This window comes from Arachis hypogaea, chromosome 10 (assembly GCF_003086295.3).
Source record: "Arachis hypogaea cultivar Tifrunner chromosome 10, arahy.Tifrunner.gnm2.J5K5, whole genome shotgun sequence".
Classification (NCBI taxonomy): Eukaryota; Viridiplantae; Streptophyta; class Magnoliopsida; order Fabales; family Fabaceae; genus Arachis; species Arachis hypogaea.
This window is the reverse complement of record NC_092045.1, coordinates 3,155,013-3,179,518: the sequence shown is the minus strand read 5'-3', so window position 1 is coordinate 3,179,518 and position 24,506 is coordinate 3,155,013. Positions and strand designations below refer to the sequence as shown.

The 24,506-nt window shown below is 36.4% G+C and overlaps 1 protein-coding gene across 2 annotated transcripts; it reads right to left on the bottom strand.

The window, feature by feature from the left end:
• Positions 1-967: 967 nt before the first annotated feature.
• LOC112714665 (uncharacterized) lies at positions 968-4,194 on the bottom strand. 2 transcript variants are annotated; one of them, XM_025766304.2, is made up of 9 exons: positions 3,908-4,194; positions 2,732-3,495; positions 2,491-2,661; positions 2,300-2,408; positions 2,122-2,180; positions 1,870-2,032; positions 1,708-1,775; positions 1,340-1,595; positions 968-1,253 (listed from the first exon to the last, which is right to left on the bottom strand). In XM_025766304.2, the coding sequence occupies exons 1-9, from the start codon at positions 4,026-4,028 to the stop codon at positions 1,141-1,143; spliced, it is 1,824 nt and encodes a 607-aa protein (XP_025622089.1). In that variant the 5' UTR covers positions 4,029-4,194; the 3' UTR covers positions 968-1,140. The 2 variants fall into 2 exon arrangements, with proteins under 2 accessions (XP_025622089.1, XP_025622090.1); XM_025766305.2 differs by having other exon boundaries at positions 1,340-1,565.
• Positions 4,195-24,506: the final 20,312 nt, after the last annotated feature.

Genomic DNA, 24,506 nt, shown 5'->3' with positions numbered 1-24,506 from the left:
ATTAATAATAAAAATTACAAAATTAAAAACAATACAATCATAACATAAAAAAGCCAAAAGAGAGAATCTATCCACCTTTATCGTAAAGGAAATGTAAAGTTGGTTGAATATATCTTTGTTCTCTAATCAAATCACACCCACGTACGTACATGAATTGGATGAGGTGCTAGAATTCTTCGATGAATAATTATGGATTTTGGTAGACTTGGCTTTTAGAAACTCATATAGAGTTATGCCTAATTCACTAAATAAATAAATAAAGTATCGGTAATAATTTGGATTGGCCGACTAATCAGCTCATTCGTCCATTTAAACAAATGTCAAAAAATTAAATTTCATCTTATGAATACAGTAGCAACAGATATTTAAATGGAATTTAGATGTGCAACGAATTAGAACTAGAGAATACCGTAGACAAGAAAGAAATAAATAAATAAAGTGCCGGTGTAGTGTGGTGTGGTGTTGTAGGCTCAAAGACACGGAGCTTGCGTAGGCAAATTTGCTTTTCTGAGTTACTCACATGGATTGCGCCCTGTTGCTTTGGAAAGCCATAGTGTGGATCCCTTCTTACTTTTGCATAAATGCATAATTATACTTAGCTCATATGGCTATGCCCACCTCAAAAGTTAGAACCAAATTTCATATCCTTTAACAATTTCATAATTTATTTGTTTTTTCAACCTTATTATGAATGGATTATAAATAAGATGAATATTATTTGCACACTTCCAAGTATAAATGTTTATTTAGATACAAATCAAATATAAAGATGAGAAAAATGAAAAAGTGAAAATCAAAATCCATTTTTCTCTTTTCAGTATTTGGATTTCTATATCGAAAATCGTATCCAAATACATTATTGTTATAAGCTTCAAAATATATTAAAATTTGAAACATTTACCAAGCCAATTGGTCATGATTTCGAGCTTTATGATTTGTCACTCATTCATAAGAAAAGAGTATGAAGTGTTCCGGAAACTGTGAAGCTTTCACATTTTGGCATTCAATTTACCACTATACATGTGAGGTTTATTAATGTCTGAATAGTGAATTCATTTGGTATCTATGCACAAGAAAAATTTTAAACATGTAAAGATATCCAGGTTATATCTATGAAGACTAGCAGATTCCATAGAAGAGTCAATAGTATCTTGGACGCTGAGGGGTAAATCCAGGATATGGTTTGTAATCTGGGAAACTTACATCTGGAGGTCTTGAACTTGGTTTTGGTATCCCGAATGGGGAAACTGAATCTGAAATGTAACAGAAAGCAATGTCAATCAGATTGCATGATAATACGAGGAGAAGGAGGAGGGGAGGAGAGGAGGGAAGCAACTACCGGGTGTGGCTGAGGATGGAGTTTGCAGGTGGCGCTGGAAACCGCTGTTGTCATTGTAGGATCTATGATAATCAAAAGGCATCGTAGCTGCATTTGAAATTGGGAAGGCTTCATTCGCTTCGTTTCTGTTAATGGGATAACGTCCACAAGGAGAGGGTGCTAGGGGTACAGGGGGAATTTGACTGCCTGGATATACTTCGGAAAATGAATTCATACTTCCATGATGCTGATCAACCACATGAACATTTGTGTTAACCTATGAGCATGTATACCAGCTACAGGAATCAGCATTGTTGCCTCAAAACAACTAAACAAGATGGATAGCAATACAATTTAGTATGTGTATAAAACAGATAGATCCAACTAACTTGACTGGGCATCCAGTAGTTGGATGGATGGATCTGAGAATGAATGCCTTGTCCGTGATTAACTCCGCCTGAACCAAAGAGCACCAAGTGTTACAATCATTAAAAGCATTAAATACAAAAACATACTCCATGGTAGAAAAATAACAGTATGTTGACAAAAACCTGTAAAACTTTCTTGGTTTTGCAAAGGAGAACCAGCAAGTGAATGAAAGGAATCACTGCACTGTAATTGCGATGAACTAGTGTTTGATATAGATGTACGATCCTGCTTCATCTGATCTAAATACATCTGAGACTCATCTCGGTTCAGTTCTACAAACTTAACCTTCAAATGAAATAAAGCTTTAGTCAAGATATTTACATTTAACACCAAAAATATGTATAGGCTGTTACATTACCAAATATCCAAAATACCTGATCAAAATACTCATCTGAATTAGGCATATCCATGCTTTTTGGAAGAACATAGTTAGCTGCCACATCCATAACAAAATAGAACATAATAGGCCAAAAAAAGATTGTAAGTTGGGAGAAATGATTAACATAAAATAGGCAGATAAAAAATAGAGAAAAAAGTAAGATGTGAAAGTACCAATCATGTTTTTCAGAGAATCAGGTGGCACTTTTTTTCCGGTTTCTTTAAATCGTTTATCACACCGCACCTTGAGCTCTTCTGGCTTTGGAAATACAACAACAGCAATCTGCATTGAACATAAAATGATATTACAATCAGTGGAAAATTTAACTTTTAGGATGCAACCAAAGATGTAGATCAACAGCTACCTTTTGATAGTCAGCAAATGGCTTGAGCTTATGCTTACGTGCATTTTTGTGAACATTTGTTTGATCAATTATATAATTGCGAGGAATAATAGCTGCTCTCGTTAGCAGCACATTGAATACTCCGGTTACTTGATCCATCAAGCGATCAAATCTTTCACCACAGTCGTTCAACTGCACACAATTTTTTGAGTTAAGCACAAATTAGAGACAGAAGAGAAGGATATATCAGTGTATCATTAACCTTCATCTGATCAAGAATCAACTTTGTTCCAAGCAAAACATAACGCTTTTCTGGATGCTCTTCCACCCATTTTTCTGCCCATGTAGTCTTCCCTGAAGCAGGCAAACCCACCATCATTATCACTTCACAATTGCTTTGATCAGAAAAGGCAGGTCCCATGATGATGTTTCTGTCCTCAATAGCAGAGGCCCAAGGTTTGAACCCTTCTTGAGGAACAAGTCCATCTTCAAGGCTGAACTGCATCTTAACCACCACATTTTTTAACAGCACATGTGGAAAAAGTGCTGATTTCCACTGAAAATCTTTCAGGGGAGAATCCACCACTCCAAGACCTAAAGGACTAGGGAAAAAATGGAGTGCAGTTCCCAACCATTTACCATTCTTGGAGAAACCAATTGAAGCCATTGGCTTGCCTTCAAGGTCAATACAGCATACTATTGTATCACCAACACCAAACCTCTTACCATAATCTGAAGATTTTTCTTCATGTGAAAACTTTCCTGTCCCATCATATCCGAAGCTGTATTTGGTCTCCCCAAGTTCCCCAAGCATATCATCCCCTCTAGATATACCAAGCCGGCAAATATGCCGCTCCTCAAAGTCGGTGTCCTCCATTGGAACCTGCTGCAAAGAAACAATTTTGCACCCAAAACAATATCTTCCTCTGGTTATTCCAACGTTAGCTCGGGCAGCAGACCAACAATAAGCAAACCCCTGATCATGAAGTCCATATCCAACAAGTCCATCGGATTCCACATTGAAATCTAGCAACAATTCAATTTTCAGCAACTTAGTCATCACAAGCAGAATGCTATCAAATCAAATGCAATAAGTAAAGAATGCAAAGATTTTTACAGCACATTAGGAAGAAAGAAAACAACAAAATACTTAACTATCGTGCACTTATTTCTCAGACATCACAAGCTGAATGTAATCAAATGCGAGTGACTAAAGAACGCACATTAGAAAGAAAATAAAAAATAAGATAATCAAACATGCAAGTATCATGCACTAATACAAATTATCAACTCAATCATACAATCCAGAGCAAAAATGGGAATATTCATGTTGGATTCACAAAACCCTAAGCAAAGTTCTTCTCTTTTTAACTAAAGGCGGCATCTTTAAGAGAACTAAGAAAGATGATCGTGGAAGATAGGATTGAGAATTGAATACCCAAGTCGCAATCAGCTTGATTGAGAACAACGCGAGGAGAAGAAACGAAATGATGAGGGGTCATCGTGTTCGTGGAGTTCGGTATCCACTCCTCCGACAGTTGGCGCTTTGTGGAAGCCATTTGATAAAAGAGAGAGTCTCTTACTCTCAAGACTCACACTGCAACGAAGAAACAAGCGCCAAAAGCCATCGACAGTTGCTGCTTTCTCGCCTCTACACTCAAGCATGCAAATTCCAAATCATTATATTTGAGTTTGGGCTTGGGCTTGGGCTTTCTTCTAAATTTTTGCATAATTGTATCAAGATATATGGCGTTTTATGTATCTCATAAGCACGCTAATTTGGCCCAAGCAAGAAAAGACCCAATATCTTTGATCTAATAATTTGGGAAATTAATAAAAAGATGGTTAAATGAGAATGGAGATAATAATTTGGGAGCGACATTAACATTAGTGCTACCCTTAATCAAACTCATCTAATTTGAACGTGAATTTTTTCTCTCATTTCAAACGTTTACTCTGCATCTAAACAATTTCATTTTAAAAAAGTAATGACTTGTATTGTTATCCATAAAAATATCTTTAATTTATTTTAAAATGTGACAAAAATATACATCCGTTTTAATTTGGATTCAATTAGATTTAAGATAATTCATATTTTCGTTTAGCTATCTCACAGTTATTTTTGCCACATAAAATGTCTTGTTAGCCATGTTATGTTTTTTTCGTTAATGGAGTAGGTTTTTAATCACGGCGGGATATTTTTGACATATTTTTAAATTATTGATAATATTTTTATTGATGTAAAAATTTCAAAATATTTTTGTCATTGTCAAAATAATTCCAATGCATTTTTAGTAGTTAAGCCTACTGAAGTCATAAGTAGAAACTTATGGGTTATGGGCTTATGGCATGTTGCTCAGGGTGTTTGGGTTAGTATGTAATAATGATTGTGGCTTGGTTTCATTATGTTTTGTTTTTTCGTGTTATGGCTTATGCGTCATGTTGGGTTTTCTTCTTGGATCGATGGTGTTGGTGCTGTAACTTTGCGCCTAATCTTTTGATTAGGATTTACCAACATTGATACCTAATACTGTAATACAGCATTGAGTAACAAGTGACAACATTGATCTCCTAAGATTATAGAAAGCACATAGCAAAGAAAAGAATAAGATTTATGTTGATACAAGATGTTACTGAATATGCATGCATAGTCAATTCCACCTATGACTCCAAATTGAATAGCCAATTAAACAGCTGGATAGTGTGTGTTGTGAACAACAACAACTTGTTCCCCAACATTCCCTGCATTTACAGCCCCACTATTCCTTACTCTTGTACGCAGCACAAATACATGAAAATGTATATGCAACATTACAATAAGCATCAAAGTTTGGTATATATTACCTGCATGAACATTATTATAGTGACCTCTGGCTTTGGAAGTGACCCACTCAAAAGGCATTAGTCATATGTATTGCCCATGTGCACTGGATTCTTCCTACTCTCACTTTCGGTTATGTCCAAACTCACTTGTCGCATCTATGTGAAGCTGTTTACTAATCTCCTTCCTTTCCCATTTCCATCTTCTTATTTTCATCTTATAGTCAAATGCATGCTGTCTCGGGACTCTCACATGTACCCTTCACTCAATTCTACCGTAAAAAACAATACATTTATTTTAATTTAGATACAAATAAGATGAATATAATTTGCACACTTCCAAGTATAAATGTTTATTTAGATACAAATCAAATATAAAGATGAGAAAAATGAACATGTGAAAATCAAAATGCATTTTTCTCTTTTTAGTATTGGAATTCGAAAGAGAATTCTATTGAAGAACTCCATTTTTAAGAGACTTTTCTTGTTGTTTCGGTAGGATATTATCTGGAAGAATAAGCTCTAGAGGAATCTCACGGACAACACCGAGCATTGAGTCATACTCCTCGTCCCTACGTGCATACTTCTTTCATAACCCCTTCTCAAACTCGATTTCACATTCTCTGCTGCGCGCACCTGCGCGAGGTTAGTATAATTAATTGGTGGATAAAAGCTATCTCTTCATCAGTGAGCTTCCACAGGAACTTTGCTGGATTGCCTGCCCATATCTACAAACATATGCGTTTCAGATCATCAACAACAAATATAATATCATAACATTATTTGAAACAGATTGGATGAACCTGTTTGAACTTATTTTATAAGAAAAATATTTTTATAATATAAATATATTTCTTAAACTTGTGTATAATGTTTGAACACTAGAAGAGAAAACAATTAGGTTTTACTTATTTTTATTTATATAAATATGCAAAAGTTGGTTCCTGATTAAAAAAAAGAAAAAAAAGTACTTATTTTAAAAGTAATTTTTTATCTTGTTTTAAAAGTGTTTTTTTCTTTCATTTTTTTTGAAAAGAGTATATCTAAATACAACTATAGGAACAACTACATACTAAAATAGCTTTAGAATCTAACAAAACGTGTCATGAATTCCACATTTGAGGTCATTAAAGGTTTTCATTACCATGAATCCATAATATAGCGATTTAGATACATGTTACAGGTTAGAAGGCATTAATATTCATGCTGTTCAAGGGAAACAGCTCTTCCAATTGATCAAATAGGACACTTATATTTGTTGTAGAGTGCAAAAATCATGCCATTAGTTCATACTTAATAGATATAAGTGATGGTCAATAAAAGTGGAGTAGTTAGGATGCCATATTAAGGTGTCATCTATAAGAGTGAGATAAGAACCAAGCTTGTATTTAACGTTTATTGTTAAGATTATTTGGTAGAAAGAAATAAAGGATGAATCTTTCATAAATCTATTAAGGTATGTTATCTAGATTATTTTTTTATTAATAATAAGCTTATCATTGTAATTATTTTTTAGTGAGAGTACATAAAAAGTACATAGTATATAAGGTATAATAACTCAATAAATATTTTTTAAAGAAATTATTCATTTTCTTCAATAAAGAGAAGAACTTATTTTTCTCTTTCTCTTAATCCTATTTAGTTCATCTTATGAATAATTTCCTTACAAAATATTTGTTGAGTTATTACACCTTATATATTATGTATTATTTATGTATTCTCACTACAAAATAATTACAATGATAAGTCTATTATTAATAAAAAAATAATCTGGATAATAAGATATGTAAACACAGAACATTTATTTATTTTAAAAAATAAGAATTAAATTAATATGTAAACACAGAAGATTACATAACTAACTAAACTATGTCAATTTTAAAAGCATCAACTTTGAAATATATATATCTTTCGGAACAAAAATTGGCACTAAGCAATAACAAAAAATCAATCAGTAATTATTCTATTCTATAAAAGAATCTATATATACGTCTATATATCCGTATATCTATATATCTATCACTATTATCACACGCTTGGACTTTGTCTCCCACTTGAATCTTCAGGATTTGAGAGAACTAAAATTATCTCCTCCTGCTTTTACTCCTGATTTTCAGGGTTGTTATCATTGTCAGTAAGATTGTTAGTAACATTGCCAATGAAATCATCATTGAAGGAGATATAAAAAATATTGCTAAGATTGATAAAACACTGTTTAAATTTATAGAATTGAATGATAAAATAGTGGAGTAAGTACTATATAAGGAAGACTCTGAAAAGAGAGAAAAAGGCAGCTGAGGAATGAAAAACTTTCTTGTTTTTGTCATTATTATTATCCATATATATATACAAAAATATTAGACATCCTAATCTTAATAGACCTATTCTATCTAACTATTTATATACACCAGAATATTTTAGGAGTACCTAAAAAGTACTTAATTAAAAAAATAAAATACTATTTAATATATAACTTTAATTACAAAGGTAGAAAATAACCCTTCAGTAGCAATGACAGACTGAAATATTGGAGTTTAAAAAGGAATAGGCATATGTTCACCATTATGGAAATGTTTTGACTCTTGGATCCTCTAGAAAGGAGTCATATTCTAGCCTAAAACAAATATGCGAGTTTATTGTTTTAGATCTTCCACGACAAATATAAATTATAACATTATTTGAAAAAATTTGGATGAACTTGTTTGAGCTTATTTTATAAAAAAAAAACTTTTTTAATATAAATATATTTTTTAGATTTGTGTATAATGTTTGGATAATATTCCTAAAATACTAGAACAGAAAACAATTAGGTTTTATTTATTTTTACTTATATAAATATGCAAAAGTTGCTTCCGATAAAAAAATAGTACTTATTTTAAAAGTACTTTTCTGTCTTGTTTTAAAAGTGTTTTTTTTCTTTATTTTCTTTAAAAAAGGATATATCTAAAGTGCTGGATTGCCTGTCCGTATCTATAAATATATACGAGTTTATTGTTTCAATCTTCAACAACAAATATAATATCATAACATTATTTGAAACAAATTGGATGAATTTGTTTGAGCTTATTTTATAAAAAAAATATTTTTCTAATATAAATATATTTCTTAGACTTGTGTATAATGTTTGGATAACATTCCTAAAACACTAGAACAAAATATAATTAGATTTTACTTATTTTAATTTATATAAATATGCAAAAATCGCTCCCGATAAAAAAAATACTTATTTTAAAAGTACTTTTCTATCTTATTTTAAAAGTATTTTTTTTCTTTATTTTTTTCGAGAAAAGGTATATCCTAAATTTCACATTTGAGGTCATTAAAGATTTCCATTACCATAGCGATTTAGATACATCTTATAGGTTAGAAGGCATTAATACTCATACTGTTCAAGGGAAACAGCTCTTCCAATTGATTAAATAGGACACTTGTATTTGTTGTAGAGTGCAAAATCATACCATTAATTAATTTTCTCAAAAGTATAATTTAAAGACAAAAATCATAAGTGTAAAGCATAATAATAACTCAACAGCTAAGAAACAAGATTTGACTCATTCAAATTTAGTTCCTATCTAATAGCTTCCTTTATTTAGCTTTCTATCCCCAAACTTTAGCTATAAAATAGCAGCACATTATTCACTCTAGGTAACACGTTTAATAGCATACACAAACTATATGCTCAGATATAGCACTTTCTTTTTCTCTCTGTTCCTGAGTTACTACTTCTCTCAAGAACCTTTATTACTTGGTTCTTCATTATATTCAATCTTTTTGAATATTCTTCACATGGTATCCAGAGCCCTTAGGTTACAACCATGGCTATGATCCTGTCTAATGCTTCTACAACTAAATACCTTCTACCAGTAATTGCTGATAAACTTGATGACAATAATTTTGTTACATGGAAACAAGCTGCGACTGTTACGGTTGAAAGTCAGAATCTTGAAGGTCATTTCAAGAAGGAGAACATACCTACTCAAATGGTAGATTCTGGAGATGCTACAAAGCCATCACAAACTGAATCTGAAACTTATAAGGAGTGGAAGCTCCAAGATAAGTCACTGATTACATGGCTTCTAGCTTCGATATCAACAAGCTTCAAGAACAAAGTTGTGCACTGTAAGTACTTCTATCAAATGTGGGATACCATCATTGAATATTTTACTGCATCATCAATAGCAAGAATTCAAACTCTTCGATCTCAATTGAGATCAGTAAGGCTTACAACTACAGTTGCGGATTATCTCTCCAGCATTCGTCAAATTGTAGATTCTTAATTGCTTTAGATTCTTCAGTCTCTCAAGATGAACATCTTCAAACAATTCTTGATGGAGTCACTGAGGAGTATCAAGGATTTATTGGTACTGTCCTGGCAAAAATGGGAAAATTCACTGTGGTTGAAACAGAATCATATTTGGTAGCGTATGAAAATATGCTAAATCGGTTCAAGAAACCGTCTCAATCGATTCCTTTAGCTAATCTGTCACAATCTTCAAATGCAAATAATCAAAATTTTCAAAGAAACAACAATTTCAGAGGAAGAGGAAGGGGAGGCAGGTTCATGAGAGGAGGAAGGTCCACTAATTCCTCATCAAGATTGTTCTGCCAAATCTGCAATCGATCTGGACATGCTGCATGGAGCTGCTATTACAGGTTTGACCAGCAATTTTCATCACCAAATGCATCCAATTTCACACAATCAACTCAACCACCTGCACCACCTCCTTCCTTTCATCAGCCAAGAGCCTTCTTTTCTGCACCACCTTCTATCCATGAATCCTCTTGGTATCCTGATAGTGGTGCTAGCCATCATGTATCTGCAGACAACAATAATCTCCTTCAAGCTGCTGAAGGTCAAACAGGCTCAGATCAACTCTATATAGGTAATGGTCAAGGTATCCAAATTACTAACTCAGGTTCCTCATATCTTTGTGATACTCAAACTGATCTTTCTTTTAAATTGAATAATTTGTTGATTGTTCCTCAAATAACTCAGAATTTACTTAGTGTCTCAAAGTTTGCAGCAGATAATTGTGTATTTTTTGAGTTCTGGCCTTATCATTGTGTGGTTCGTGATCAGGCTACCAGGAGACAGCTTCTGCAAGGGGTAACTAAGAATGGAATTTATGTTTTTTCTAGTCTCTATGTACCTAGACATCTGCCTACATCTAATTCTTGTATAAATCCAAAGACAGCTTTGAATGTAGCACATAATCCAGTGACCTCTATTGATACATGGCATAAGCGATTAGGCCATCCTTCAATGAAAACTGTTTTACAAGTTCTTCATTCAAATCAGATTACTCATTCCAAATTGTCTACTCCTTTGTCTGTATGTGAATTTTGTACTATGGCTAAACTACATCAATTGCCATTTTCTGATTCTAATTCTGTATATTCACAGCCTCTAGAATTAGTATATGTTGATATTTGGGGGCCTTCGCCTACTATTTCTCGGTATGGATATAGGTATTATATCAGTTTTGTAGATGCGCATACAAGATATATATCTATTTCTCTTCTTGTTAATAAATCAGAAGCTTTTGTTGCATTTAAACAATTTAAAACCCTCTTTGAAAACCAAACTGGTTTCAAACTAAAAGCACTACAAACTGATCATGGTCTTGAATTTTTATATAATGACTTTAAGACTTTTTTTGCTCAACACGGTATCATTCATAGAATGTCTTGTCCCTATACTCATCAACAACAAGGCACTGTGGAAAGAAAGCATAGACACCTAACTGAGGTAGGTCTTGCTCTCTTGGCCACTGCTGCCTTGCCATTACAATTCTGGGATGATGCATTTCTTGCTGCAGCTTACTTGATTAACAGATTGCCCACTCCCATTTTACAAAATCAATCTCCTTTTGAGAAGATGTATCATCAACAACCAGATTATAATTTTTTGAGGGTATTTGGGTGTACTTGTTATCCTCTTTTACGACCTTACAACAAACATAAGTTTGATTATAGATCACATCTATGTTTATTTTTGGGATATGATCCTCAACATAAAGGCTACAAATGTCTTTCCCCTGATGGTAAGCTCTATTTATCTCGTAATGTTGTTTTTGATGAAGGCAAGTTTCCATACTCAACTCATTTTACTAAAACTATTGCTAATTCTACTTCTGAATCTTTTAGAGATACTTACTCCAATAACCAATTTGTTGTTGTTCCGAGCTTTTGATCAGAATCACTTATCTCATCCTCACCTCCTACATCTTCTATACCAGCACCTACTCCTCTTATTCCTCCCACTACACCAGCTACAAATACATCATCAGCCTCACAACAATCTCACCCTTTACCTTCTGGACAGATCTCTAATATTGAAATTCAACTCCCTTTTCCCCCCCACCCCCACCTCCTCCTCCTCCACCAGCAAAATTTAATTCTCATCCAATGACTACAAGATCAAAATCCACACACTCTAACCCATCTGCTAATCTCACTCACTTGTTAGATTCTAAAGAGGATCCTTCTTTTCTTCATCATCCACCTAAAACTGTACAACAAGCTCTTCAACATCAACATTGGAGAACAGCAATGGAATCTGAATATACAGCTTTAAATAGATGCAAAACTTGGGAATTAGTATTACCACCCTCAAATGCTACTATCATCGGTAGTAAATGGGTGTTTGCTGTCAAGAAGAATCCACAAGGCCACCCAATTCGATATAAAGCCAGGTTAGTGGCAAAAGGCTTTCTTCAAAGAGAAGGGATAGATTTTGATCAAACCTTTTCCCCTGTGATTAAGCCACAAACTATTCGAGTTGTGATTTCTTTAGCACTGTCCAAGGGTTGGCAAATGCGCCAATTTGATTTTGACAATGCGTTTCTCAATGGAGAATTACATGAAACAGTCTTGATGGAACAACCTCAAGGTTTCTCGGCATCTAACCCTCGCCTAGTTTGTAGTCTTAAGAAGGCCATATATGGCCTCAAACAAGCACCAAGATCTTGGTTTCTAACCTTAACTGCTACCTTGCAACAGTTTGGTTTTCACAATACTAAAACAGATCCCTCATTATTTGTAAGATATACATCAAACTCTATTACGCTACTATGTGCTTATGTTGATGACATTTTATTAACAGGGAATAATCCTCAAGAGTTACAGTTTCTCATTGACAAACTAAACTCTATTTTCTCTCTCAAGGATCTTGGTCAATTTAGTTATTTTCTTGGCTTAGAAGCTACATTTATTAATAACCAACAGCTCATTTTAACACAAAGAAAGTATATTATTGATCTTCTGACTCGCACTAACATGTTAATGGCTAATGCAGTACCAACTCCAATGGTATCCTCTTCAAAACTAAGTTTACATGATTCTGACCCATTTGATGATCCCAAGTTGTACAGGTTTGTAGCTGGAGCATTACAATACTTGACTCTTACAAGACCAGATCTCACATATTCAGTGAGTAAAGTCTGCCAGTATATGCATAACCCAACTATCAATCATTGGAAAGCTCTCAAACGAATCCTTCGATACATAAAAGGTACAGTTGATCAAGGCTTAGTGTTTACCAGTTGTACTAACTTCAGACTTCTTTTCTTTGCTGATGCAGATTGGGGAGCAGATTGTGATGATCGAAAATCAATCAATGGCTATTGTGTTTATTTAGACAATAATCTGATAGCATGGAAAAGCAACAAACAGCACGCAGTCAGTCGATCCAGTACAGAGGCAGAATTTTGAGCATTAGCTGCAGCACAATCTGAACTTGCTTGGCTTCAAAACCTGCTCAAAGAGTTATTCATACCAATTCCAGTTCCTCCTACCATTTATTGTGATAATCAAAGTGCTTGCTTGCTTGCAGCTAATCCTATCTTGCATAGCAAATCCAAGCACTTTGAGCTAGATCTCCACTTTGTAAGAGACCAAGTGACTGTTGGGAAGCTATTTGTCTCCAATCTTCCAGCCATAGACCAAGTAGCTGATATCTTCACTAAAGCTCTCTCAATCACTCTGTTTTTCAAGTTTCGGGACAAACTGAAAGTGGCTTCCAAGCCCTCTCTCAGTTTAAGGGGGGATGTAAAGCATAATAATAACTCAACAGCTAAGAAACAAGATTTGACTCATTCAAATTTAGTTCCTATCTAATAGCTTCCTTTATTTTAGCTTTCTATCCCCAAACTTTAGCTATAAAATAGCAGCACATTATTCACTCTAGGTAACACGTTTAATAGCATACACAAACTATATGCGCAGATATAGCACTTTCTTTTTCTCTCTGTTCCTGAGTTACTACTTCTCTCAAGAACCTTTATTACTTGGTTCTTCATTATATTCAATCTTCTTGAATATTCTTCACATAAGCATGCTAATTTCGGCGCAAACAAGAAAAGACAGCATTCAATTACCTAAAATAGACTAAGTTAGGTTGGTATTAGTCTAGTAATTGGTCCTTATTTTATTTAAATAAGTGTCGAGTTCAAAATTTCAAATCTCCTTATATATACATTAATTTATTAATCAATTTAAACTCATAAATAAAGTTCTAATCTTCGATAAACTAATTATTCAGATATAATGAGAAACCAAAATTACCTCCAATATTGTTTCATTTGCTACCAGTGATTTTTCTCTCACATGCATACACAAAAAGATAACAACTATCTTTTTAAGCATTGTTGATTAAAAATTTTAAATTAACTTGCATGAACTAGAATTTTCATGAAATATGGTTAAAGAATTGAAGAAGTAAAGTTTGAGTTGAAAACAATAATTATCTATTTACTAGAAGATGTTGGAAGCTTGAAGATTTTTGAAGAATATTTAAGAGAGTAGTATAACTACAACATTCTACAATATTGAAGAATTCAAAATCAAATTGAATTGAAATTAGAAGATTATAGAAACTACATGAATACAAGTTGAAAGATTATTCATGAAACCAACTCATGAAATGGTAGTCATTACAAAATTGATTTGTGATTTATAAATTATTATTTTAGTAAGAAGCATTGCCTATATAAAGGCACATATGCATTGTGTATTGTATGTTCTATGAAATGAAAAAAGATATGATTATGTGAAGTCCTTCTTTGTTCTATTATTTCATATGAGAGTTGGTGAAGTTGAGAGATGAAAAATATGATAGCGTCATTTATATGAGTGAGTGATCGTAGGGCCAATTGAAGTGTGGGTATTATACTTACATTTGGTATCAGAGCTGGTTAATCCAGCGCCTGGTGTTTCAGAGTTTGTGAGGTGTGAGAGAGTTCTCACATAGTTGTTTATTCCTAGAGTCGGTATGGCAAACACTTTCAATATTGTGTGGTCCGGTCCTAAGTTAAATGGAAAACTTGATTATAGTTATTGGGAGACTTTGATGTCTACCCATTTGAAGGCCCAGAACTTATGAAATTTCATTGAACCGGATTTGCAAGAAGGAGCAGATGCTGTCCAACAGAGGAGAGATCAATTGGCACTATCTCAAATTTATCAAGGAGTAGATTATACGGTGTTTGGCAAAATAGCAAATGCTAAAAGTGCAAAAGAAGCATGGAACACGTTGAAGCTATCATACAAAGGCGTAGATAAAGCTCAAAAAGTAAAGCTACAGTCTTTGAGAAGAGAATATGAAAGGTACGAGATATCTAGTTCAGAAACTGTTGAGCAATATTTTACTCATGTTACAGACCTTGTCAATAAGATGAGAGTCTATGGAGAAGATATGCCCGATAGCAAAGTGGTGGAGAAAATTCTTCGCACCATGCCGATAAAGTATGACCATGTGGTGACTACGATACTAGAGTCCCACGATATGGATACCATAACGATTGCAGAGTTGCAAGGAACCATGGAAAGCAACATCAGTAGAATACTGAAGAAATCAGAAAAGTCAACCGAGGAAGCCCTGAAAAGCCGAGTGAATTTCAACAATGTTGCAGAATCAAGCCGTATAAAAGAAGGACAAGGTCGTGGTTTCAATTTTCAAAGTAGAGGCAGAGGAAGTTTCAGAGGTAGAGGTCGTGGCAATTACAACCAAGGAAGTTACAATAATTTTACACCACCTAATCAAGGAAGAGGTGAACGAATTTTAGGCCTGTCAACCGAGGAAGAGGTCGAGGCAATTTTTATCAAGAAAGAACCAATTTCAATTGCTTTCATTGTGGAAAGTATGGATACAAAGCAGCAGATTACAGATTCAAACTGGTGAATAATAATCAAGCACACGTTGCAGAAAATCAGCATCAAAATACTGATGATAATCCGTGTACTCAGACTTTATTTTTTACAAGTAATTCATGTGCTGAAGATGAAAATATATGGTACTTGGATAATGCTTGCAATAATCATATGTCTGGTAGAAAGGAGTTATTTTCTTCATTAGATGATTCAGTTAAACTATTATTGAACTTTGGTAATAGTACAAAGATCCCTATTGAAGGAAAAGGGGAATATACCAATTAGATTGAAAGATGGTTCTCTGAGTTATATTTCTGATGTTTTTTATGCTCCTGAACTTGATTACAATTTACTAAGTATGAAACAATTATCTGAGAAGGGATATAAGATGATAACTTATCATGGATATTGCACTGTATTTGACAACAATGGAAGGTTCATTGATAAAGCAAAGATGACTTCAAACAGAATATTTCCGTTAAAAATTCAACATGTTAATCCCTCTTGCATGAGTTCTGTGATACTTGATGATAACTGGTTGTGGCATATGCAGTTTGGGCACTTTCATTTTTCTGGCCTAAATTACCTGTCAAGAAAAGGACTTGTTTCTGGTCTACCACGGATTTATATTTCCAATTGTGTTTGTGAGATTTGTCAACTGGGAAAGAAGCACAGAGATCCATTTCCTACAGAAAAGTCTTGGAGAGCTAGAAGATTACTTGAAATTGTGCATTCAGATCTCTGTTCTGTAGAAGTTCCAAGTAATGGTGGTAGCAGGCACTTTATCACTTTTATTGATGATTTTAGTAGATATACATGGGTATACTTTCTGAAGCAAAAATCAGAAGCATGTGATGTTTTTAAGACATTCAAGGCGTTTGTCGAAAAACAAAGTGGCTGTAAAATACTAAAATCAAAATTCTCAGAACAGACAGAGGAACAGAATATCTTGCATGTTCAGAATACTTTAAGCAACACGGAATTCAATACCAACTAATAACTAGATACACTCCTCAACAAAATGGAGTCGCTGAAAGAAAGAATAGAACCATCATGGATATGGTCAGATGCATGCTCAAGTCAAAACAAATGCCTAAAGAGTTTTGGGCAGAAGCAGTCGCAACAGCAGTTCATATTTTAAATAGGTGTCCAACAAAGAGTGTTTGTGATAAAACTCCAGAGGAAGTTTGGAGTGGAAAGCGGCCTTCCATTCATCATTTCAGAATCTTTGGGTGTATCACTTATGCCCATGTACCAGATCAATTAAGGAAGAAGTTAGATGACAAAGACGAGAAGTGTATCTTTATTGGCTATAGCACAGACTCAAAAGCATACAAGTTGTACAATCTAGAAACAAAGAAAGTAATCATCAGCAGAGACGTGACATTTGACGAGAAAGCCATGTGGGACTGGGACACAAAGATAGAAAAGCATCCGATTGTAATTTCAAATACATGTGATGATGAAGAAGAAAGACACTGGACGCAACCGAACAACCAGAATCATCTAGAAGACCTCAAAGAGAGAGGAGACTACCTACTAGATTAGCAGATTATGAAGTTGGCAATGACAACGATCCGTCCGATGAAAAAATCATAAATTTTGCTTTATTTTCAGATTGTGAGCCGTTGAACTTTGAAGAAGCCTTTAAAGACAACAATTGGAAGAAAGCAATGGATGAGGAGATTCATGCCATTGAGAAAAACGATACATGGGAGCTGACAGATTTACCAACAAATAAGAAGTCGATTGGCGTAAAGTGGGTTTACAAGACTAAGTACAAACCCAATGGTGAAGTTGATCGTTTCAAAGCAAGATTAGTTGCCAAGGGATATAAACAAAAGCCAGGTATCGATTATTTTGAAGTATTTGCTCATGTTGCTAGGTTAGACACTATTCATATGACTATTTCACTCTCAGCTCAAAATAAGTGGAAGATACATCAAATGGATGTTAAGTCTGCATTTCTAAATGACACTTTAGAAGAAGAAGTGTATGTTGAGCAACCTGCAGGATATGAAGTTTTTGGAAAAGAAAATAAAGTTTACAAATTGAAGAAAGCTTTGTACGGGTTAAAGCAAGCACCAAGAGCGTGGTACAAGAAGATTGATTCTTATTTTACTCAGAATGGTTTCAAAAGATGTCAATTTGAACATACTCTTTATATAAAGTTCGTTGAACCTGGAGATATTTTGATCGTGTGTCTTTATGTTGATGATTTGATCTTTACTGGCAACAATTTGAAGATAATTGCAGAATTCAGGGAGGCTATGATAAAACACTTTGAAATGACAGATATGGGCTTGATGTCTTACTTTCTTGGCATTGAAGTGGTTCAAAGAGATGAGGGTATTTTCATTTCTCAGAAGAAATATGCAAATGATATTTTGAAAAAATTTCAAATGGAACATTCAAAGCCAGTTTCTACTCCAGTCGAAGAGAAGTTTAAATTGCTGAGAGAAGATAAAGGAGGAGCAGTAAATCCCACATACTACAAAAGCTTGATTGGAAGTCTAAAGTACTTAACTGCAACTAGACCAGATATTATGTTTGGAGTTGGTTTGCTTAGCAAATTTATGGAGGAGCCTTGTACCAACCATTTGCAAGCGGCAAAGAGAATTCTTCGATATATCAAAGGTACTTTAAATGATGGAATTTATTATGAGAATACTAATGAAATAAACTTTGTTGGCTACACTGATAGTGATTGGGCCGGAGATATAGAAACAAGAAAAAGTACTTCTGTAAAACCCGGTTAATTAACGGCTAATTAACCCATAAATGAGAATTTATTCTAGAAAGCCCAAAATGTGATTTTTGTGGCTAAATATGATAGAGGAGACTGAGACGAGAATTTCGGTACCAATTTTATAGAATTCGGGCCAAGATTGGACCAAACGGGCCAAACCGGGCCAAACGGACCCAAAGTGGGCCCTTGGCCCAACATAACTAAACCAAAACCCTAGTTTTCAGCATTCTCTCTCCTCACTAAACACACTCACATGCTGAAAATGGAGGCCATGGAGGGAAGAACACTCTCTCAAGTTCTTTCTCTCACTTGATCTTCAAACCACCATAACTTTTGATCTAGAGCTCCGATTACCGCTCCGTTTGCGGCCACGCGTTCACCGCGGAGAGCTCTAAAAAACCCATACAATCAATCTTGAGGTAAGCCACGTGTTGCTGTTCGAAATTCCAGCCCTTATTTTCGAGTTTCATGGGTGAAATGTTGAGATTTTGGGTTCTTTGATGTTATAGGACCCAACTCTCTTGAAGGAGAAGGTTAATCTTGTCTTCTTGGACCTTGGGTGTGGTAAGATTCTCAACCCTAGTGTAATTTTGTTGTTTTATGATGTTTGGGTTTTGAGATGTTGTGTATGGGTATGATGGTTGTGGCTTAGGTTGTGTATATGTGAATATTGGAGCTTGATTGGTGATATTGAAAAGCTTGAAAAAGGGATTTGGTGGTGAAAAATCTGTTCTTGGAGGTGTTGAGACCTTGAGAGCTTGTGGATAAGTGATTTGGAAGTGCTCCGGTTGAGCTTGGGAAAGCGGCTAAGGTATGGTTTCGGTTTCCCGTATCTAATATGTAATGTGGTAGGAAATACTTAGGCTAGAGGCCCTAAGATAGGCATTGAATGGTTGATGTTGTTGAATGATTGAGATATATGATGTGGTCATATATGTGATGATGATTAATGATGCCTTGATGGTATGATGTATGAGGAATATGCATGTTGTGATATATGCTTGATGATTGGTTATGGTTGAATTGTGGGTTGAACCATGTTGATGGTGAGTATGATATTGGTTGTGTACAATGATGATTTATTGAAAATTGTGTTGTTAAGAATTGGCATGAGTAGGAGTATATGATATGTCAATATATTTGAGTTTGAGCCACTTGGGTGAAGTGGGTTAGAATGATGAGATAGTGATTTTGTATATTGTGGTAAAATCTCAATGTGTGAGTTGAGGAGGCTTGATGTTGAAATTGATATATTTTGATTGATTTCAAAGAAAAGGGATGAAAATGGCATATTTTGATTGATTTTGAAAAGAGTTGGAAATGGCTTGTTTGCAAATGGCACTTTGTGGTTTTTATGAAAAACATGGTTTTTGGGCATACTTTGGTGGGACATGACTTGGACTACGGATCTCTGTTTTGTGCCAAATCTATTTAGAAATTAAATTGGATCCGGGATGTCCATGCCGTTCGAAGAACGGGTGAAAAACGATTTAAAACGAGAAAGTTATGTCCGTTGGAAGATTGGGGTTTAAATTGGTGAATTCTGCAGCTTTTAACTTAGAAAATTTTTAGCAGAATGACCCCTTGCGCGTGGGCGCACTTGGCGCGTGCGCGCCGTTCTTCCCGAAAATGCCATCCACGCGTGCGCGTGATGTGTGCGGGCGCGCCGATGGTGCTGCACCCAACGCCCAGCCACTTTCCAGAGAGTTATGTCAGAACTGTGCTAGTGTTGTGCCTGGGGCACGAGAACACCCACGCGTACGCGTCGATTGGCAAACTTTTAACCCACGCGTTAGCGTGCATGACGCTTGCGCGTCGATAAGTTTTTGAGGCCGTCCACGCGTGCGCGTGGAGTGCGCATGCGCGTGGCCCTGTTTTCATCCCAAAGTTGATTTTTGAGTTTTAAAAGCCAAATTTCATACTTCTAAGCCTCCGATCTCACCACTTATATCTTAAATCATAATGATATGCCTAGCCATGAGAGAAGGAGATAGTGGATGTGGTAACTTGCGAGTGAAGCAAGGGAAAAATGAATAATCAATGAGGATCATTGATGATTATGTGAGATGTGGAGGATGGTGGTGGAAGTGCTTGTTATGCCATTGGCCGGAGGGCCGTAATTGTTTATGAATTGGCTGGTTCTGGATTGAACCGTGAGCCGGAATAGATGTGTATGCTATGAATATTGGCTGGTTATGGATTTAACCGTGATGCCGATTGGCTGGTTATGGATTTAACCGTGAGCCGGATGGCTAGATTATTGCCGTGTTACGGCGGAGCCATGATTATGGCCATGTATAAATGCATATATGCTGTTGAATGAATTGTGAATGTTGCACTTCCACTGTTGGAGTTGAGAGTTTCCCTGGGGGGAAGCAGTGACTAGCCACCACGTGCTCCAGGTTGAGACTCGAAGCTCTTTTGACCCTATGTCATAAGTGTGGCCGGGCACTGTGAAAGACCCGGATGAGCTTGCCCCCGTAAATATTCACCAGTGAAGGTGATGGATATAGATCATGGTTATGATCAAGTTTATGACGAGTATAACTCGAGTTGGGGATGCGTGACAGAGGGACAGTCCAATGGTTAGCTACCAGGACTTGTCGGGTTGGCTCTATAACCGACAGATGATATCATCAGCCACTAGGGACAGGCATTCATCATATGCATACTATATGAATTGTTTGAGATTGCCTATTTGACTGCATATTACTTGCTAATTGTCTAAATGCCTTACTTGTTCCTAACTGCATATTTCTTGCTTGATATAACTGTGTTTGCTATATTATACTCCTGCTGGTGGTTGGGAGGTCTGAAGGAATTGGAAAGGGAAGTATTAGTTAGACTGAAGTATCTTTAGTCAGATGCCCTTTATGGTTTAGCTTGTTTATAAGCTTTGATTTTATTTGGAGGAAGTTCTAGGATTGCCTTCGGCTTTCCTCTATTATTATGTATTATATATGTGGAAGCTGTTACCATGCTGGGGACCTCTGGTTCTCACCCATGCGGATTTTGTGGTTTTCAGATGCAGGACGTGAGGTTTCCCGCTAAGGCATGCTGGAGACTTCTAGATTTGCGAAGATCCTTTGTTCTCGGGGCTATGTTTTGGTTTATATGTTCTGCTTAGATACTTTTATCTCCATTAAATAATACAAACTGTGATGACTCCTCTTATGGGAGAATTTTGGAGAATAGGTTTTATGTATTTGTGTCCCTTTGGGTTTCCTTTGGGGTTTTCCTTATTTCTATCATATGTATATATTGCTATGCTCGGACCGGTTATCTTCGCAGCCGGATTTTGAGTCTTGATATTCCTGTTTTTGACACTCCTTTGTATATATATAATCACGCGTTGGTTATCCTTGTTCGTCACGTTATCGATCGGAGTGTTGCGCTTTGAGTTGCGATTATTTTTGTTTACCCCTTTTTCTACAAAGGCTCCTAGTTATAATCAATTATTCATACTACTATACGTACTAAATTTTTATTTTTGAGGTCGTAATACCTTGTCATCTCTGAATTATGACTTAAGCATAAGACTCTGTATGGTGGGGTGTTACATTATGGTATCAGAGCAGTTCGTTCCTGTAGAGCCTGAGGGATGGACTGACTATGCTTCTGTGCATTTTCTGTGTGTGTGTTATGTGCTATTAGTATATATGCTTGATATAATTGGCATAAACGTTCATGAGCATGCATTTGGGACTTTGAAGAACTAGACTTCCGATATTGAGACTGATCAACTTAATATCGATTGTTTGGTGTGTATAGGAACCAGATGGTGCCTCGTGGATGCGGTAGAGGTAGTGCGAGAGGTCGTACGAATGCTCGTGCACCAGAGAATAACCCTAATGATCCGGTGAACTTTATGACTGCGTTGGAGAACATGGCTGCTGCTATGCAAGCCACTGCTGAGGCTCTTGGTCAACAGATGAACAACCATGGTAATGATGGAGGTGGAGTTCAGGGCCCGATGACACTGGCAAACTTTTTGAAGGTTAATCCGCCTAAGTTCAAGGGAACTACTAGTCCGACTGAGGCTGATACATGGTTCCAGGCTATAGAGCGAGCACTACAAGCACAAGTGGTACCTGAAGGACAGCGTGTCGAGTTTGCTACCTATATGCTCACAGGTGAAGCGTCGCATTGGTGGCAAGGTATCCGACGTCTTCTGCAGCAGGGTGATGACTATATCACCTGGAATGTTTTCCAAGAAGAGTTCTATAAGAAGTACTTTCCGACTTCTGCTAGGACAGCTAAGGAACTTGAGTTACTGCAGCTGAAGCAGGGTACTATGTCCATATCAGAGTATACTGACAAGTTTGAGAAGCTGTTCAGGTTCTCTCGTATGTGCCAAGGGACTCCGGTGGAATATGAGGAATGGAAGTGTGTTAAGTATGAAGGAGGACTCCGGAGTGATATTTTCAGTTCAGTGGGACCAATGGAGATTAGGACCTTCTCCGAGTTGGTAAACAAGTGTAGGGTTGCTGAAGAGTGTGTGAAAAGGGCAACCGCTGAGAAAGGGAGTCAAAATGGATCATTCCCACAGAACCGAGGGAAGAGCTTTGCACCTAGAGATCCGTCTTTCAAGAGGAGAAGCTCTTTTAGGAGGCCCAACAACAACAACAACTCCCAAGGAAAAAGGTATGGGAAGCAGCCTCAGAATGATTAGGCTTGTACTAGGTGTGGAAGTCACCATCCGGGAATACCATGCAAGACCGGATGGGGTTTGTGCTACACTTATGGAAAGGCGGGGCATAAAGCCGCAAATTGTCCTGAGAAGCAGAAACAAGGTGCTGGGAAAGCACAACAGACTGGTCGGGTGTTCACCACTTCAGCCGTAGGAGCTGAGGGATCTGAGACACTTATTCGAGGTAACTGTGAAATGGCTGGTCAAACTTTAAATGCTTTATTTGATTCGGGAGCATCACATTCATTCATTGCATTTGAGAAAGCCCATGAGTTAGGACTGAAGATTGTAACTTTAGGTTATGATCTAAGAGTGTACAATGCTACCCATGAAGCCATGGTGACTAGGCTAGGATGCCCAGAAGTTTCCTTTAGGTTCAAGCAGCGTGATTTTATTCATAATTTAGTCTGCTTGCCGATGATCGGTCTTGATCTTATCTTGGGATTGGACTGGTTATCTAAGAACCATGTTCTGCTAGATTGTTCTACAAAGTCGGTGTACTTTATGCCGGAAGATACAGAAGGGCCGGTCGTGGTAAATAATTATTACTTGAATTCGATGATGGTGAACTGTTCCGGAACCGAATGTCAGGGTATCATGTTGTTAACCGCGGGCGTTTCGGGTGATGATCAAAGGTTGGAACAGATTCCGGTTGTGTGTGAGTTTCTGGAAGTGTTTCCCGATGATATTGATGAGTTTCCACCTAACCGAGAGGTTGAGTTTGCTATTGAATTGGTGCCCGGGGCGGGACCAATCTCAAGTGCTCCTTATAGGATGTCACCGTTAGAGATGAACGAGCTAAAGTCTCAGTTAGAGGATTTGTTGGGAAAGAATTTTATACGACCAAGTGTCTCTCCGTGGGGTGCTCCAGTGTTATTGGTGAAGAAGAAGGATGGGAGTATGCGGCTCTGTGTGGATTACAGGCAACTGAACAAGGTTACAATAAAGAATAAGTACCCATTGCCGAGGATTGATGATCTCATGGATCAGTTACAAGGAGCTGGAGTTTTCTCCAAGATCGATTTGCGATCCGGTTATCACCAGATAAGGGTGAGGGGTGAGGATATCCCTAAGACCGCTTTCAGGACTCGTTATGGTCATTACGAGTACACTGTAATGTCTTTCGGGTTGACGAACGCTCCTGCAGTGTTTATGGACTACATGAATAGAGTTTTCCGTCCATTTTTGGATAAATTCGTTGTTGTCTTCATTGATGACATACTGATTTACTCCAAGACTGAAGAAGAGCATGCGGAACACTTGAGGACCGTGTTGCAGATTCTAAAGGAGAAGAAACTTTATGCAAAACTGTCTAAGTGCGAGTTTTGGAAGAGTGAGGTGAAGTTTTTGGGTCATGTGGTGAGTAAGAAGGGAATAGTCATAGATCCAACTAAGGTGGAGGCTGTGATGGATTGGAAGCAACCAACCACCGTAACAGAGATAAGGAGTTTTCTGGGTTTAGCTGGCTATTACCGAAGGTTTATCAAGGGCTTTTCACAGATAGCTTTTCCAATGACAAAGTTGACCCACAAAGACACTCCGTTTGTTTGGACTCCTGAGTGCGAGGAGAACTTTCAGACATTGAAGAAAAAGTTGACCACTGCACCTGTGTTAGTGTTACCCGAGCCG